General features: G+C 38.4%; 1 protein-coding gene across 2 annotated transcripts in view; it reads right to left on the bottom strand.

The window, feature by feature from the left end:
* The window catches only part of SLC25A13 (solute carrier family 25 member 13), a 103486-nt gene that overhangs the window by 61514 nt on the left and 24980 nt on the right, over positions 1–16992 (bottom strand). For both annotated transcript variants that reach the window (XM_061996970.1, XM_061996971.1), the window contains exons 2-4: positions 15009–15062; positions 10880–11022; positions 4500–4615 (exon numbers count right to left, since the gene is read on the bottom strand). In XM_061996970.1, the coding sequence (XP_061852954.1) occupies positions 4500–4615; positions 10880–11022; positions 15009–15062 (313 nt within the window). The remainder of the gene's footprint in view (positions 1–4499; positions 4616–10879; positions 11023–15008; positions 15063–16992) is intronic.

Raw genomic sequence — 16992 nt, 5'->3', positions numbered from 1 at the left:
TTCAAAAATTGTTTTGAAGAAAACAAATATACGGATAAGTCTACCTTAGCTCTTCTTTTAATTAAACCTGTTTATTATCTGTGCAAAATCCAGTACAAACAACAGAAAATAGAGACTAAACAAAGTCTGCATTTCTAATGTTGCCATTGGGATCATCATATCTAGGCAACTGTCATTTACAAACCAACAAATGTTTCACTGTGTAGGTGTAAGTAAACACATCACTAGCTACAAATGGTTTCGAACCAATTTGAACCAGCAATGGAAATTTCACTGAGAAGTACTTAATATTGCAACATATCAAGTGATCAAAGCCTACAGCCTCACCAATATATTTTAGTAGTTCAGATTTACCTTCTACTTGCTTTACATAGTATTTTGTGTACCAGACTGGGCATCACTAAGACAGCTGTTGTACAAGGAAAAACAAGAATTACAGATCCTGTAAGAGCCAAGTCATACCCAAGCAATTACAGGGCAAAGCACAAAATAAATAATCCTTTGTAACAAAAACAAGAGCTAGTTCATGCAGTCCGAATGTAATTCTTTGGTCATGAAAGCAACTGTGAGACTCCTGTAATACTGCTTTGCATACTGAAAAAAATATCAGAGCATTATCACAGAGGAAAACCTCTGAAGCCATCACAATAGCTGTATAGCTCTGTTACAACCTACACGCTTTTCGAAAGTTTACAAATATGTGTTTAGGCAATTCAAGTAACAGATAAGCCAACAAGAGTGATCAGTAAGATGCATCCTTAATTAATGTGTTTAAAAACTGTGCTGATATAATTAATAACAGAAGCAGAGACTCACAATAGCTGTGGTCTACATGTAAATCAAGTTTTGTTTTGAGACAGAGCAGAATACATTGCTCAATTCTGCAGTTGTTACACTAAAACGACAATTTGGGGTTTAGGTTCTCTGCTCCCTTCACATTTTTTCAGGGGGGGCGGTGTTGGAGTGTTTTACTTTTTCCTTTATTTTTAATTAAAAGGACTGACTTGTTTTACAGCATGCTCATATTTCTCAAAGCAGTCCAACATCCATTTTGAAACAGCTTCAGGTTGAATTAGAAGACCTTTTAAAAAAACAAAACGAAACCAAAACCAGAAAAACACACACTGTACCACAGCTACATTTCATTAAATATGAGAGCAAGAATTTCTGTCTGGTAGGAAATTCTACTTTAAAACAAAACAGGATGAAAATCTTCAAAGCCAGGTTCAACGCCTGTTGGCAGGACAGACTCAGGCAACCACATCTCTTTCTGAGCATTTCCTTTCTCTGTTTGCAAAAGCAATACGGAGAACACTTATTTCACCCCTAGGGCTGTGAGAACCAATATAAGAAAAGGAAATTTCCAATTCCTGGATATCACTGCTGCATTATTCACAGCTCAGAACAGTTTGTTCATTTATCCACCTGAAATTATAGACAGAGGTTAAGAAGACTTAGTTTTTAAACACTGACATTTTTACCCAACCATCTCACCTTTTTTTAAACACCATGTAGTAAAGAATTTCAAAGGGCTCTGCTTCTTTAATGAGGCACTAAAATACAGTCATACGACAAAAAAGCAAATATACTAAGTCTCTTAAACCCCTGGACTTACATTATCAGCTTTTATGTGCCTGTCAACACTCAACAGTAAGAAGCGATGGTTTGCTCTTTGCCTGGAATTTAAAAGCCAGCTAAACTTCCTCCCACTTTCCTGCTGAGAGCTTTAACTCCTTGCAAACTGTCACACCTTTGACACTTCAGCAGCAGATAAATCTACAACATGATGCAACAGCCAGTTGTAGTCTCAATCAGTCATTGGCCACTAATTTAGTAGTGGCCATTTCATTCACGTCAAAAAGCAATAAACTAGAAATACTTCCCGAACCCTCCCACATACCCACACTGCTCATGGATCACTCCTTTAACATGGATGCTCTGTCAAAGAATCAGGTACAGTTAACTCGTAACTTGAAAGAAATGAAACATTCAAAATTGTACAGATGTCAACATAACACTAGAATTTTTCAAGAAAAGTAAATGCAAAGTATTAAATACTGAACTTCTTTACCCAGAACATTTCTCTGAATATCCACAGCCTGAGTATAACATTCTCTCTAAAAGCTCCTTGATGCAAAGCCCACTATTAATTTGTTTCACAAAGGTGCCAAGCTAAGTGCAGCATGGAAGCAGATTTGGCTGATTTGCATAGTAGAAAAAGTGATGTTCTCAGCTGGGAGGCCCTATATTCTGTTTGGTATTAGCTAAAACATTTATACCATTATCTCAGTATACAGAAAAACAATGACTGCACAGATAAGCCATGCTGTTTCTTTATAACAATAAAATGAGACACAGACTTATAATGGAATCCTTGAGATACTACACTTGGCAGCAGCATACTGAAAAATGATCCTTCACCTTTTCTTCTGTTCCTTTCACACTGTAATTCCACAGTATACAAAAACCTCTATTTAAGTCTCCTAACCTTGATAAGGACTTGATCCCACTCTTATTCAAGTCAATGGAACAAGATCTCATAATTAACCTCAAAGACGCATGACTGCAGCACTGAGTGGTAAAGTTGCAGGACACTATTGTAATAATTTATCCAAGAAAATATTAGGGGTTTTTTTTTCATAATAGGGAGGTGAAGAGCTTTTTTTCTTAGCACAGAAAATAGAAACTAGCTTTGTGTAAATGCCAACTGCTTCTGCTGAGAATGTACAACACTGAGACAGCTTTCATCCTCCCCACTTCAGGCATTTGCTGGGGTGGTAGCCACAAGATACTATACAGAAGTTACAAATGCATTCATACTTTTAAAGGAGGAGAGGAAGGATTTTTAAAAAGCTATGTAAGGTTCTGCTAATGTTGCCATATCTTCTCTTTCAAATATCTTAAATACAGCCTGGCATAGGAATTTCTCTTATCACTAGAAGGACTTCAAATGCCAAACAAATCCCTTGACTCACTGTGTCAAACTCCAAAGGAAGCATCTGCCAGTAGGAAAAACACAAACAAGACTGCCAAGAGTTAAAAAGTTAAGTCAGACAGATTCAACATCCAGATCAAACAACTACAGGTCTTCCTAGATTATTAAGGAGTGCTCCAAGCAACCGGGGGCTCTGAGGAAGACAAGAACCTGCACATCGCAGGCATTGCAGGAACCCTGATTTGTCTGCACTGGAACAAAACCTCTGCACGATATGCACACTCTCTTGATTTAAAAGCATGCTGTCTCTTGTTGCCTCTCTGTCCATACACATGCACAAGACTGTTAGGCACAAAATACTTCCTTCATCAAGGTTATGATCAGAGGAACTTGTTCCTGAAGTTCTTTCAAGTCTTTTAGCATCCATTGTAATTTTTAAAAAGCTGTTCTAACAAATAATGTTGCACGTAAAATGCACATATTTCATAACCTCCACAGACAACCAAAATAACAGAAAACCAAAACAGACACAAGAAGAGATAGTAAGCCTTCTCACCAGCTGCAACTTCAAATATAGATTTTTTTGAGATAGTAGAAGGAATACAATAACGGTTCAAGTAATGGTAATAGGATCTTGTCAGTTCAAATGGAAAGAGCTTTTTTAAGTGAGCATAAAACAAGTGTGAGGAATACTAGCAAAAGACAAAAGACATGTGAAACATACATTTCAGAAAGACACAGGGTCAAGGTCATTCAACTTTGCTTTTACTTAACACTGCTTATCAATCATTTAATAAAACTTGAGACATATGAATAAACATTTCTGAACATAGCAGATTAGAAATAGCAACTTTAGCCAATATAGGTACTTAAGGAAAACAAAAAAAACCCTATACTTCTTGAAGTGCAAGCTCAATGTCTGAAGTTATTCAAACCTGCTAATTTCTGAATTCTTCTTTCAGACAGAATGGCCCTTATCAATGCGCAGATGGCAGACAGGCCTGCAGATATAAAAAACTGTCTCTACGGTATCTAGAAATTATCAGTCCCCGTAGTCAAGTTTTAAACTGGCTTGAGTATTTCTCATGTTATCCGTGCATGCACCACACCTCTAATGCACAGCAAAGTTTTCAGGAGGGGAAAGCAGGTAATAATAATGGATTTGTTACTGTAAAATCTCACAGAAGAAAGTTTTAAACCTTCAAAGGAAGCCAGCTTGAAATATAGCCAATTTAAACAAAAAATACTTCAGGGTAGTTTCAGACTGAACATTCACCCAAGTCTTCTGGCAACTTTCTTGCGGTTTTAAATTCATTTCTTATAGTCATCTTTCACTGCTGTTCTGAAGACCTGCACAAGCATGTTGGGGAAGAGAGAAAGAGAAGTGACCAGTTCTCCAGAGAAAACCATGAAGATGACCATGACCTTGACTTCATAAAACTCATCCAGAAAGTTTCTTGACACCAGTGTAGTTCCAGTACCAAACACTATCACGTTTCCTACAGTAACAGAAGCGTAAGTAGGAATTATTAAATTAAGAGTGTACATTTAAGAACAGTCTTACCGAAAGTAACTTCTCCTTTGCCAGTCTTGTCAAACAGCTGAAAGGCTACTATGAACAATGCATCTGGAGCACACAGGACTGATTCAAATGCCACAAACTCCTGAAAGGATATCAACCTAAGAGATGAAGGGAAAAGCAAGAAATGTGAAACCACTTGCTTGCAGAAAACTGAAATACAATATAACACAGATTCTACAAAAGAAATAAGATCATAGGCAAAATGTGTACAAAATGCTATCAATAGGGATTAAAATGTATCCTAAAACGCCCTATCACCAATGTTGTCAGGAAGTCTTTGTATTGCTAGATGGAAATGACTTAATTGAACAAGGAACTCCTCCTCTCAGCAAGTCACAACAGAACACAAAATAAGCAAAGCACTCGGAATGGCTACTCACCTCAGCTTCAATGTCTACCTGAACTGCCCTCTGGGGGAGCCTACCTCCCTCCGTTAGCGGGACAGAGAGCCAATAAGATATGAATAATCTCCCTCAAGACTCAGTTCTTAAGGCTTTTGGAAACCAAATCCATTCAAGACTTACATGCTGCCACTCACTTCAGAGGAACCATCTGGAATATGTTATCTGTTTGCTAGCAACTTATTAGTCATCCACAGCAGCCTTCCAGCCCTGCATGTTCAGTCACCATTCCAAGCAGTAGTCTGCATGTTCCTCTGCATGTTCCTCTGCCCAACAGCAGCCAGGTTCCCAGTACATAGAGTGCAGTAGCAGAGCACAGATGAAAGCAGAGGTGCCCTTCCTTAAGTTAGTTACTAAGCAGATAAATATAATTAGACAACTTGGCATTGTTTCCAACAGAAGATCTGATACAGCGAAGACTTTGAGCAGTTCTGATTTCTCTGTGTCACACTCAACAGTTCAAATGGACATTAAACTCCTATTCTTAACAAGGCAAAGGCCAATTATTCTCCATTTTGCTACTTCTTTTATGTTTAGGTTGTACAATTTAAAATAATTTTCAAATATGTGGCTGCAGGGCCAGCTGGCAGTCTGAGAGGCTTAAGATTCCCCTCTCTTCAGGCTGTTTTATGTCTGTGTAGCTGGTGCATAGCTTTAATGGGTTCGCATGGCAGTAGCTGGAGAATGAAGATTTCTTTCTGAAAAGTACAATACACACAACAATTTCCAGTCACCTTGTCTTAAGGGAATTCATTTCCAGTCACACAGAAGTGTGCTTGCTGCAAGTCAGCAGCCGGAAATACAGAGGGTAACAGAAGCTCATTTCCATGAAGAACATGAAAGTACAGAAAGATAAACAAAAAATAATATTAAAAGAAAAGCATGGCATGAGAAGGAAAAAAAAAAAAGTTGTTTTATCTCCCTTGATGTGCACTAAATGGAAGTAAAAGAAATCATATGTAGAGTCAGAAATAGTCTAACAAATAATTAGCTCTGGGAACTTGCTACCATAGGTTATTACGTAGTGTAAGAAACAAATAAAAAGAAATTTCCTCAGGTACTCTTAATATTAAACTCACAACTGATGATGGCAGTAAACATATAAGTAAGCCCTAAGCTTTACTGGTAAAAAAGCCAATGACTTGCTACATATGCACATATTAGCACCTGGGCAGGTCATCAAGTTGTTTATTTCAAACTCCTTGGAAGCTTTTAGTACTCCCCACTTTTAGACATAGAATACAGGTATTCAGTCTTTAAATGGAAGAAAATGTTTACCTCTCTAATCCCAAAGAAAATGTTCAAAATGCAATATCTTCTTTAATTTTAAACCAATATTTCACAAACTAAGTAATTTTGCATTTATGCATGTTTATCATTACTATATGACTTACAGGATATAAAAGCTTATTATTACCCATTTCATTGGCTACATATCAGACAACTTCCACAAAAGCAAACAGATACAAAACACTGAATTCTGCTATCCCTAAGATTTTAAAGCCCCCACACAGAAAGAACAAGGTATACAGCAAGCAACATGACACTAGAAACGGATTGGTTAGAATTAAAAATGTAATATATCTACCAATACTATTTTGATAAAGCCACATTTGTGCAAAATAACCATCAGTGAGTGTCCTTACCAACACATCCCAACACAGTAATGATAGTAAAGAAAAGAAATACAGAATGAGTGTCAGGAGGTTGGGACATCCCTTTTTTCTATAGTAGCTAGCAACAGGACAAGGGGTAATGGCATGAAGCTGGAACACAAAAAGTTCCACTTAAATATAAGAAAAAACTATTTCACTGTGAGGGTGAGGGAGCAGTGGCACAGGCTGCCCAGAGGGGTTGTGGAGTCTCCTTCCTTGGAGGTCTTCAAGACCCACCTGGACATGTTCCTATGTGACCTGATCTAGGTGAACCTGCTTCTGCAGTGGGGTTTGGACTAGATGATCTCTAAAGGTCCTTTCCAACCCCTACCATTCTATGATTCTACAGAACCTATCTCAGTCAAATCCCAGGATCACATTAAGAATGTATTCTATGTTATTAGGCCTGGATTTGATTAAAACTCCACATATTAACACTGCTACGAAATTTTATGCTGGTAGAAGCATTCTTTGTCAGTACTTACAAGCAATAAATCCCCCTCATAAGTTAGAGATAGATGCTTAAAATAACACCATATTCATCTTTAAAAACAATTATTCATAGTACCAGGAAGATTAAAAGTGTACAAATTGTGTGGTTCTACTCAGATTGTTAAAGAAGAGACGTTAGTATCTGCTGTGCCAGCTGAATTCAAATTAACCCAATTTTTACATGTTAATTAAACCAGCTATTTTCTTCTTATTGTATTTTTGCTCCCTAAGTAGGCTAGCCTGCTAGTGATTCCCAACAGATCTATTCTAACAACAATGACGTATTCATTTACTTCTATTATGACCATACAATACAGTAACTGAGCAGTAATTTTTCACACTCAATTACACGTGTGATTCTTAATGCTTAAAGATGCTGAAATAATGTGTACTATATAGCCATATGCTCACTCCTCTATACTGCACAAGGGTAGTTGCCTGGGTAACACATTTTCTCTCCACTTTAGCATCACCCTTTTGGGTTTAGCATAACCCTTCACTGAATATCATTAGGTGTCATTAAACAGCACATATTAACACGATTTCAATATACTACTTAAGAGTTGTTTTATCTACCTAAACAAGTGATCATTTATGTTACAAAAGCAGAGAAAATAATAGTGATTTTAACAGCAAAAAGAGGGGAAGCTGAAATATTTACAAATTTTTGCTTCAGTATTGAAGATGTCCTACCCAACTTGTCAAAGTCTTCCTTCACCTCCACATTCCCAATACCAGTACCAATATTGCAAAGTTAATTCAGGAAGGCTGACATTTAGGTATTTTAAAAACATCTATGCTCAAGACCTACAGCCCAGACACAGCAGCAAATGGTGCAGCAAATCCACTATTTACTACTCTCTTCTTTCTCTCGTGCTGCATATTTTGAGGTTCACACCCATAGTATCTGAGCACCACATGGACATGATGCATTCCCATCAGAAAAAGTCTGCATGTAGTCATGCAAAGAAAAAAAGCCATTACCCACTGGAATAATACAATGATGAAGAGGTTTCTTCAGAAATCAATGCATATGTTTTTACTGTATCAGCAATTTAAACATGATAACATAATGGGACACAAATTGAAGCTACATCTATTATTTTACACTGCAACCTAGGTAAACTAAGTACAGTGTAAATTGGTGCATTAGAGGATAAATTTATATCCAATAATAATAGAAAATGCTGGCATTTCCACGTGTTATTTTTGAATAGTTTATCCTTTCTAAAAATAAAGCATACAGTATTTCTCTGTAAAGTGTTGGTTACTACAGTCCAAACAGAGGTGTGCAGTAAATACTTATTTTGTTAGACAGATGTTTAAGAGTGCAACAAAAGACTGAAAAACAATATGTTACAGTAGGCATGATGGAAAATGTCTGGTCTGTTGTGGATGGGCTTTGAGAAAGGCACTGTATTTTGAGGGAGTTTCTGATTCAGTTGAAGACAAATGAAACACTTTTTTGGAATTAAAATTAGGAATGAGAAGCTTAAAGCCAGAAACAAGTAAAGGCGCTTAAGACTGTTTCATACAAACTACATGCATGTGATGTAACACTTTTTAAAAAATCTGCTACTATCAATTGATTACTAAAAGGCTTCTCTGTCTACCAGCAAAAAAAAAAAGGATTTCCTTTTCTTGAAGGGAACCTTAAGAGGAGGCTTCCATAACAGGACAGAAGGAAAGTCTACCTCTAAAGAACTCTATACCCTGACTTAAGATAGAGGCAAAACTTGCTCCCATGGCAACAGATATTCACTGAATGACAGTCTGCCTTCAGAGGTCTTGAACATTTGTCACACTAACAGCAACTCTTGCAGATACCCTCAAATCCTTAATCTCAGTCAATGCAGGAATCGCTACGTGAGAGACTTTGTTCACAGCAAACACAGTGACGTTGTGGAAGAGCTACTGTTCTTCACACTTCAGACTTCTTTGGCTCTGGGGTAATCAAATCCCTTTTCTGCTCTACTCATGAGTCAGAAGCTCTTGTGCTGTCTGTCTTTCATCCGTGTGACTTACCCATTTTAGTATTTCTCACTGATTATACTTGGTACCTGTACCTAACTTTTCAACAACACCAGAAGGAATTAAAAAGCATTTTAGAAAGTGCTAGAAACAACACTGGTGGTTCTGGGCCCAGACCCTTTTAGTGAAGAGTGGTCATCTTCACCAGTCATGAAGAACAGATGCTTCTTCAGAGCAAAACAGGGACACAAAACAGTGAATAAATGCTTCTAGAAATATCCTAGCACGATTTTCAGAAGTACACTACTTTAAGTCACTATGCAATAACAAAATTAACTTGTGATTGTTCTAGCAACCTACCTTCTATTTTATACAAGAAATAAGGCTAAATTCTTTAACATGCAGTTCTCTGTCACTGCACAGTCTGGACTGCAGAACAGTCCCTACCAATGGCAGAAAGCAGTAATTAGACACCTTAATACTGTGCCGCAAAACTACAAGATCATAACAAGTTATGAAATCTCAATCTGTCAACAAGTTCACAGAGGCTACAGTTTTACATTTTGTTCTTCCTGAGATGAGCTTCTGTTTGCAAGGGAGATCCAGATCACAAGGTATGGATTATACTCTCAATCTTCTTATTACAAAATGGATTTGATGCCGAGCAATTTGGAAAATTATGTTTTTGCAGGCATCAGATCAAGGGAAGAAATCTGAGAAATGCTTAATGTTTTCAAAAGCTATCTGAAGCCACCACTTTCTTGATGCCATCATGCCAATGTTACCAATATAATCTTTTACCAGGGTTAACAATCATCGTATTAACTCAACTGCAAGGTTTAAGGTGCCCAGTTGCCAGACACGAGGCCTGCAGAGCAGAAAAGAGAGAACAGAAACCATTGCAAAAGTTCCCAGTTATGCATGCATCTGTTCCCTAGGATGCCTGCATTCTCTTGCCATGCTGTATTTATCTCACATTTTACTCTCTGCAGCCACTGATGAGTCATCCCTGAAGTTTTCTGGTTTCTAAAAATACCACAACTACAGGTTTTAAGTCCATGGCTAATTATTCTAAAGTTTCTCTAAAAATACTTTAAAGGCAAGGTTCAAACAACACATTCATAAGAGTCAAGAGACAGCTTGCCTGGGCAAGTACCAAAACCAAAAGCTAGGATTTTATTAAAGAAGTGGAGGAAAGATGGAGAGGTAGCTAATCGTGCCTATTGCCAAAGTCAGCCTTTTAAATGCAAACCACGTGCAACCAACTTCACTGTTTTCCCAAGATTGCAAAGTGGCACCTTAAATACCTTAGTTGCTCCTTAAATACCTTAGCTGCTCCTCCTCTTAAGCCAAAAAACAGTCACAAAAACCTTTAACAGTACTCAGGCAAAACAAACCTGGGGCACTTTTGTCTAGGATCTCTTCCTACACCATCTAAACCTATTTTGGACTGCTATTTGACTGTGTGACAGATACATAAAGTAAATAGAGACAGAAAGACTCATGGAAGGAAAGAGAAGCAGGAGTTTGGGAAGCCAGACAACAAATATGAAACGTTCAATGAATTCAAAATACATAGTACATAGAAAATTATTTGCTCAGCTAAATGGTACGTGTGGCCCAAAATATTGTTCCTACTCTTTTCTCTTAAAATACACTGTATTCCTTTATGTATCTGCAAGTAAAAAAAGCAAAAAGCAAAAGCAACCCAACCAAACCAAACCCCACCACCCTTCAGGGATCAGACTATTTAGAAAGAACAGTTTTAATGAACTGTTAAATGAACAACAGAAAAAGAAACAAAAAAACCCCAAAACAAAACAAAACAAAAAGAACCACTTACCCATCTTTTGTCTGATCCACCACACCTGCAAGGAGCTGTACAGTGTTTGCATTAGGCAAACCATCTCCAATTATCTTCAGGTACCGTGTGACAAAGTCATTAGGAGACATGAAGAATTCGCCATTCTTCTCCACACTTGCATACTGTTAAATGAATATAATATTTAGTGTCCCAAATACACCCTTCTCTGGGTATTTATTACCACCACTCATAGTTTCCAATCAGGAGCAGGCTTATGTTACAACAGACGACAGCCATATGGCTATCACTAAGACATAAAAAAGTAAGTGGGGAGTACTCAAGCAGCTAAAGGCTTGGCTTTCCCAACAGAAGAGTGTCAGCAATTTCTCCATGTTAGTCTAGAAATGCTCCAGTATTGAATCAGGTTTTTTAAGTAGAACGAGAAGCACACAGTCATTTGAAAACACATTTGTGGCACCTCAGGCCCACTGAAACTCTGACAGAAATGGGATACTTCAGCATATCTTATTTATCTGAAAATGACTCCTTTGTGGAGACCTTCTGCTTCAGGATGAGAGGGCAGGTTCACCCCTGTGAAGTGACACTGCAGTGTCCCACAAGAGTGTCCACCTGGGGGTGCAGCTTTGGAGGAACTCCACCACATCACCTTCAGCCATGGCTGGTCCCTATTGAAAGGAGAACCTACAGACACTACTCAACTGAACTGCAGAAAGGAGGTTCAAGAATAGCATTTGCAGAAATATATAACAGCAAAGAAGAACTTTGAGTTCAGCCCAATGCACAAACAAGAGATCCAATGCCTTACCAAACACCACCGGCACACATTACTCCCGTTTTATACCATTGTTAGTGGCATACTACTCCAGAAAATGGCTACTGCAGACCTAAGCATGTTGGGTTCCACGGAAAGGGAATATTAAAATATTTTTAAGATAATACACCAAAAAACCCCTGCCTTGTTAACCAACCCTTACTCTGATTCCTCAGTCATGCCTCAAAGTTTAAAGCTGTCATATTCTGCAGAAGGATAAATTTGAAATCAACCTTAACAATGTTGTTTTTTAAGGAAAGAAAAAAGGGTAAGAACAATAATATAGAGGAAAAGAAATCCCAGGCGGCGTTTGCAGAACCATGTGTTAGCTTTAAAGGGAAACAGGTCTATCTTGGGATAATAAATGTACACTAAGAATAGGAAAGCAACTGTTAATTTCTCTCTTTTTTTAAGGCAAGGTGCAATGATAAACCATTGCTGTAGCTCCCCACAGAGCATTATCCACACTGAAGTAATAAATAAATTAGATGTCTATTGCTATTTTGTAACATACTTCAAACACACATTTTGTTTTACATTACTATGCCTCTGCTAAGGGCAGGAAACTGCTAGTTTTCCCTTCATAGAGTCACACTGGTGCCTGTAGAGTACTGTTATACCTGCTGTAGGCATATAACTCTCAGAGGGATGCTGAAGTGTAACAGTAAGTAGATTATTTTCTTCTAGTGCTATATAAATACAGTCTTCAGTCTTCAGGTACAGCACTATCTTCAAGAAACAAGGCTTCAGAGAAGTAAGCCTAAACAAAACATAACTTGCTTTGGCATCTATATATTGGTTAGCATTTAAGGATTCCTGTTTCAATAGACACTGTTCGAAACGCAAGCTTTCTAGCTGATGCACTGCAAGGGATTTTGAATTGTATGCTTTCGAAAGAACTAACAGATCAATTGATTTCAATATAATCACTTGCAGGGAGACAGAATCTTTGAGAATCCCAGCCTCAGAAACTTTTAACACAGCTTCTATTGAGAAACAAATCAAATAAGTCAGACAGTCTTTGCTTCTGTATTTCATTTTTTTTCAGCCAGGCTAACCCCCTGCTAGGGCACTCAATAACAGCAAAAAGCACAAGGTTTTGGTGTCCCCCTGTTTCTTGTCATTGTGATTTACTCAAGTGCATTTGAAATCCAATCACGTACTCTATACTACATATAGAAAATGACCTTGGAAAATGTCAGCTTGATCACTTTGACTAAAATCTAATCTCTTAGAGGTTATGGTAGAAGATTTAGAAAAAGTAGAATTACTCTTGGAAATTATCATAACAAAAAGAGAAAAATATCAATTTTATTGGCTTTGGAGAAGAGACATTTTTAAAAATGCTTCTTTACAATTGTATTTTTCCCCAGTTTGGCAATTATACCCACAGAGAATTTGATATTATACAATAGTACTTAATGTCTTTTTGGTAACTTATTTACATACATCTTAGATAGTCAAGCATTAACCAGTTCAACTCCATTTTAAACAAGATTTGCAAACATTTTATCGGGAGTTTGAGGTATTAAATATGGTAAAAGTCCACTGTAATCAACTGTATTGAAACTCATAGCTTCATACTTCTGCACAGTGGCTACCATTCCTACCTGACATAATTTTTAATTTTTAATTGAACTAGAAATAACAGCTCTCAGTTATTTGTAAGTGAAAATCCTACCATCTGCAGAAGCAACTGTACCGGCCTCACCATTTAGAATCATCTGAAGCAGCTTAATTAACATCCCGACTATCATTTATCTGTAGAGTACAAAACAACACGCCACATTCATTCAGCCTTTTTCCTTCTCAGCAGTTAAGTGGCACAACAATGTCTGTATTATACTGAACAAAATGTTTTGCTTATATTTTATCACTCCACTACTAAGGCCACTTCTTGTCAGTGGAAGGGGAAGCAGTAAAGGAAAAAAAAAAAGCTGGAGGTGGTATTTAGTGTGCTGAACCACCACCCATTCAATCCACTCAAACTGAAAGCTGAGGGAGCTACAATCTTCAGAAAACACAAAAGAGGTGAATATCCACAGGCAGGTAGGAGGGTTCTGACGCTTCTCTCAGCAAACCAACCAACCCCACCACCACCACTGAGCACCACCTCATACTGCAGAAGGGATCAGGCTTCTCTCTGCTGTGTTGATTCCCCTCCTCAATGCTACCATCTTCTCTGGTCAGCAGTCCACTACTCCTTGTCTGCCTTTTCACTGCCTTGCTTCTGCTCATCAAGGATTCGTCTCTGAAAAATCACATTATCCCATCCCTTTCAAGACTCTTTTTTCCTCTCTTGACAGATACAAGTTTCAGGACTTAGTAAGTTAAATCCTGGCTTTCTCAACTGAAAACCTTATTTCAGAGCTATAAATACTGACAGGGTATGATAAAACTATAAATAATGGCAATATACATACTGACACCTACATAGATCATTAATAATAGCTCACAAGGGACAATGGAAAACATGCCAAGAAATACACAGAGAGTGGGGCGTGATGCTGGAGAGGGGGAAAGTAGAGGGAGGAACTTGGAAAAGTATGAGCTCTCTTACACGCTCAGCACCCTCATAAAAATAATTCAGATATAATAGCTCCCTGTAGCACTGCGGCACCCACTTCATACATATTCTCCAGACCCACTAATTTCTGTACTCTTTTTTCCATATCAAACTACAAAACTAATACAGACTCCATATTAATAAATCTTAGGAAGGTTAGGAATGGTTATCTAAATTTAGGAAAGAGGTCAAAGAAAGCCTATTTCCAGCAACACACTAAAGCACTTTTCTCTCAGGTATATTCTCTCAAGTGTACAAAGCAAGTACATGAGTAATTTCTTTACTTGTATACTTCTATAGTAGGCCAACATGGAAGGAATTTTAGTAAAATAATAAATATGGCCACCACTTTTCAAGGTGATCTGCCCAAACCTTCTACAAGTTAAGAGAAGCAGAGATAACCCTGAAAGAAGAAAGGAAGGAACCAAAGATAGGAAAAGTTTACCAAGTGGTCTAACTGCAAGGTGTCTATGTGAACATTTTACCACGTGTAGGAACAATACTGAAACTCCCACCAGATTCTCTGAACAATGCAATTTTTTGCTAAGATAGTAATACTTCTTCTGAGTCAATATAATAATCACTCAGGAATGTATCTGACTTCTTGGTGAGCATTGTTCAATTCTGATAATGGTATTTAAGTCTAACATGGTAATAACACAGTGAATGATTAATGGTTGGAAAAACTATCAAGAGTTGTATGCTGCAATAAAAGAGCAAAAGATATGAAAAATTCAGCAAAAAGAGTAAAATATTTACTTTATACGTACCTTCAAAAATATTGTTTTCAACTCAGTTGGATCAGCTCTCTTGGTTAGAGCCACCTACAAGTAAATACAATTATATTAATATGCATAATTTATAACAAAAGATGTCAAAGTATCATTTAAAAGGAAGAATTCAAACAATAAAATGATTGATGAAAATAAATGTTCACCTTACATAAATTAGGTACTGCTTTAGCTGGCCATGCTATTTTACTCATTTCACATTTACACTAAGTTATTCAACATTTCTGTTGTAACTGTTTCCTGTACACAACCCTGTAGTTCTTAAACAAGCATATATTAACAAGGCAGAAAGACATTCAAGTATCAAATCTTTTCATTGTACTTCTCTGCTGTGATTCTGTATTATACTATCTTTACCATATAAATTCTTAAACTACCAGTATCTTTCATTTGAGAATTGCAGAGTACTAAAGGCAGCCTCCCACTGATAGATGGCAAGAAGTATTTTAATTCAGACTTACAAACTTGTCCAAGAATGCAACACCCAAGACTGAATTTCAGTGTAATTATTTGGTTTATTGGTACTTCATCTCCTACTTTCAACATTTTTAACTACTTAAATTTACAGTGTAGATCTTTTTGATGAGGTAAATTCAGGATATATTGTTCAGGAAAGACAGACTAACAAGGCATGGAGGTGGAGTTCTCTCTATGTGTGAGAGCAATTAATGTGTACCGAACTGTGCCTCGGTAGGGATAAGGAGTGGGTAGAGTGCTTATGGGTAAAAATTAATGGGCAGGGCAAGGCAGGTGATATTGTTGTAGGAGTTTGCTACAGGCCACCTGATCAGGAGGAGGAAGTGAATGAGGCCTTCTATGAACAGCTGAGAGCTGCTTCACTATGACAATTCCTGGTCCTCATGGGGGACTTCAACCACCCTGATATTTGCTAGGATAGCCACACAGCCAAGCACACGCAGTCCAGGAGGTTCCTACAGATTGTTGATGACAACTGCCTGTCGCAGGTGATCGAGGAATAAGGAGGGTCTGGTTGGGGATGTGAAGGTTGGAGACAACCTCAGCTGCAGCGACCATCAGATGGTAGAGTTCAAGATCCTGTGTGGAAGAGGCAGGACACAAACAGGACAATGATCCTGGAGTTCTGGTGAGCCAACTTTGGCCTCTTCAAAGATCTATCAACACAGATTAACCGAGAGGAAATCCTGTTTGACCAACCTGATAGCCTTCTATGAGTGCATAACTGGCTGGCTAGATGAGGGGAGAGCATCTACCTTGACTTCAGCAAGGCTTTTGACACTGTCTCCCATAACATCCTCATCAGAAAGCTCAGGCAGCATAGCTTGGATGAGTGGACAGTGAGGTGGATCGAGAACTGGCTGAATGACAGGGCACAGAGTGTGGTGATCAATGGCACAGAATTAAGTTGGAGGCCTGTGGCCAGTGGAGTTCCACAGGGATCGGTCCTGGGGCTGGTCTTGTTCAATATCTTCATCAGTGACCTGGATGAGGGGACAGAGTGTACCCTCAGCAAGTTGGCTGATGACACCAAAGTGGACGACTGGCTGATTCTCCAGAAGGCTGTGCTGCCATTCAGCAGGATCTCGACTGGCTTGAGAGTTGGGCAGAGAGGAACCTCATGAGCTTCAACAAGGACAAGTGCAGAGTTCTGCATTTGGGAAGGAACAACCCCATGCACCAGTACAGGCTGGGGGTCGAACTGCTGAAGAGCAACTCTGCAGAGAGAGACCTGGGAGTCCTGATTGATAATAAACTAAATATGAGCCAGCAAAGTGCCCTCGTGGTCAAGAAGGTCAATGACATCCTGGGATACATCAAGAAGAGTGTGACCAGCAGGTCGAGGGAGGTTCTTCTCCCTCTCTGCTGTACCCTGGTGAGGCCTCATCTGGAGTACTGTGTCCAGTTCTGGGCTCCTCAGCTCAAGACAGAGAACTTCTGCAGAGTCCAGCACAGGGCCACCAAGATGATCAGGGGACTGGAACAT

This window comes from Colius striatus, chromosome 5, assembly GCF_028858725.1.
Source record: "Colius striatus isolate bColStr4 chromosome 5, bColStr4.1.hap1, whole genome shotgun sequence".
In the NCBI taxonomy this organism is placed as follows: domain Eukaryota; kingdom Metazoa; phylum Chordata; class Aves; order Coliiformes; family Coliidae; genus Colius; species Colius striatus.
This window is presented reverse-complemented; position numbering and strand designations above follow the sequence as displayed.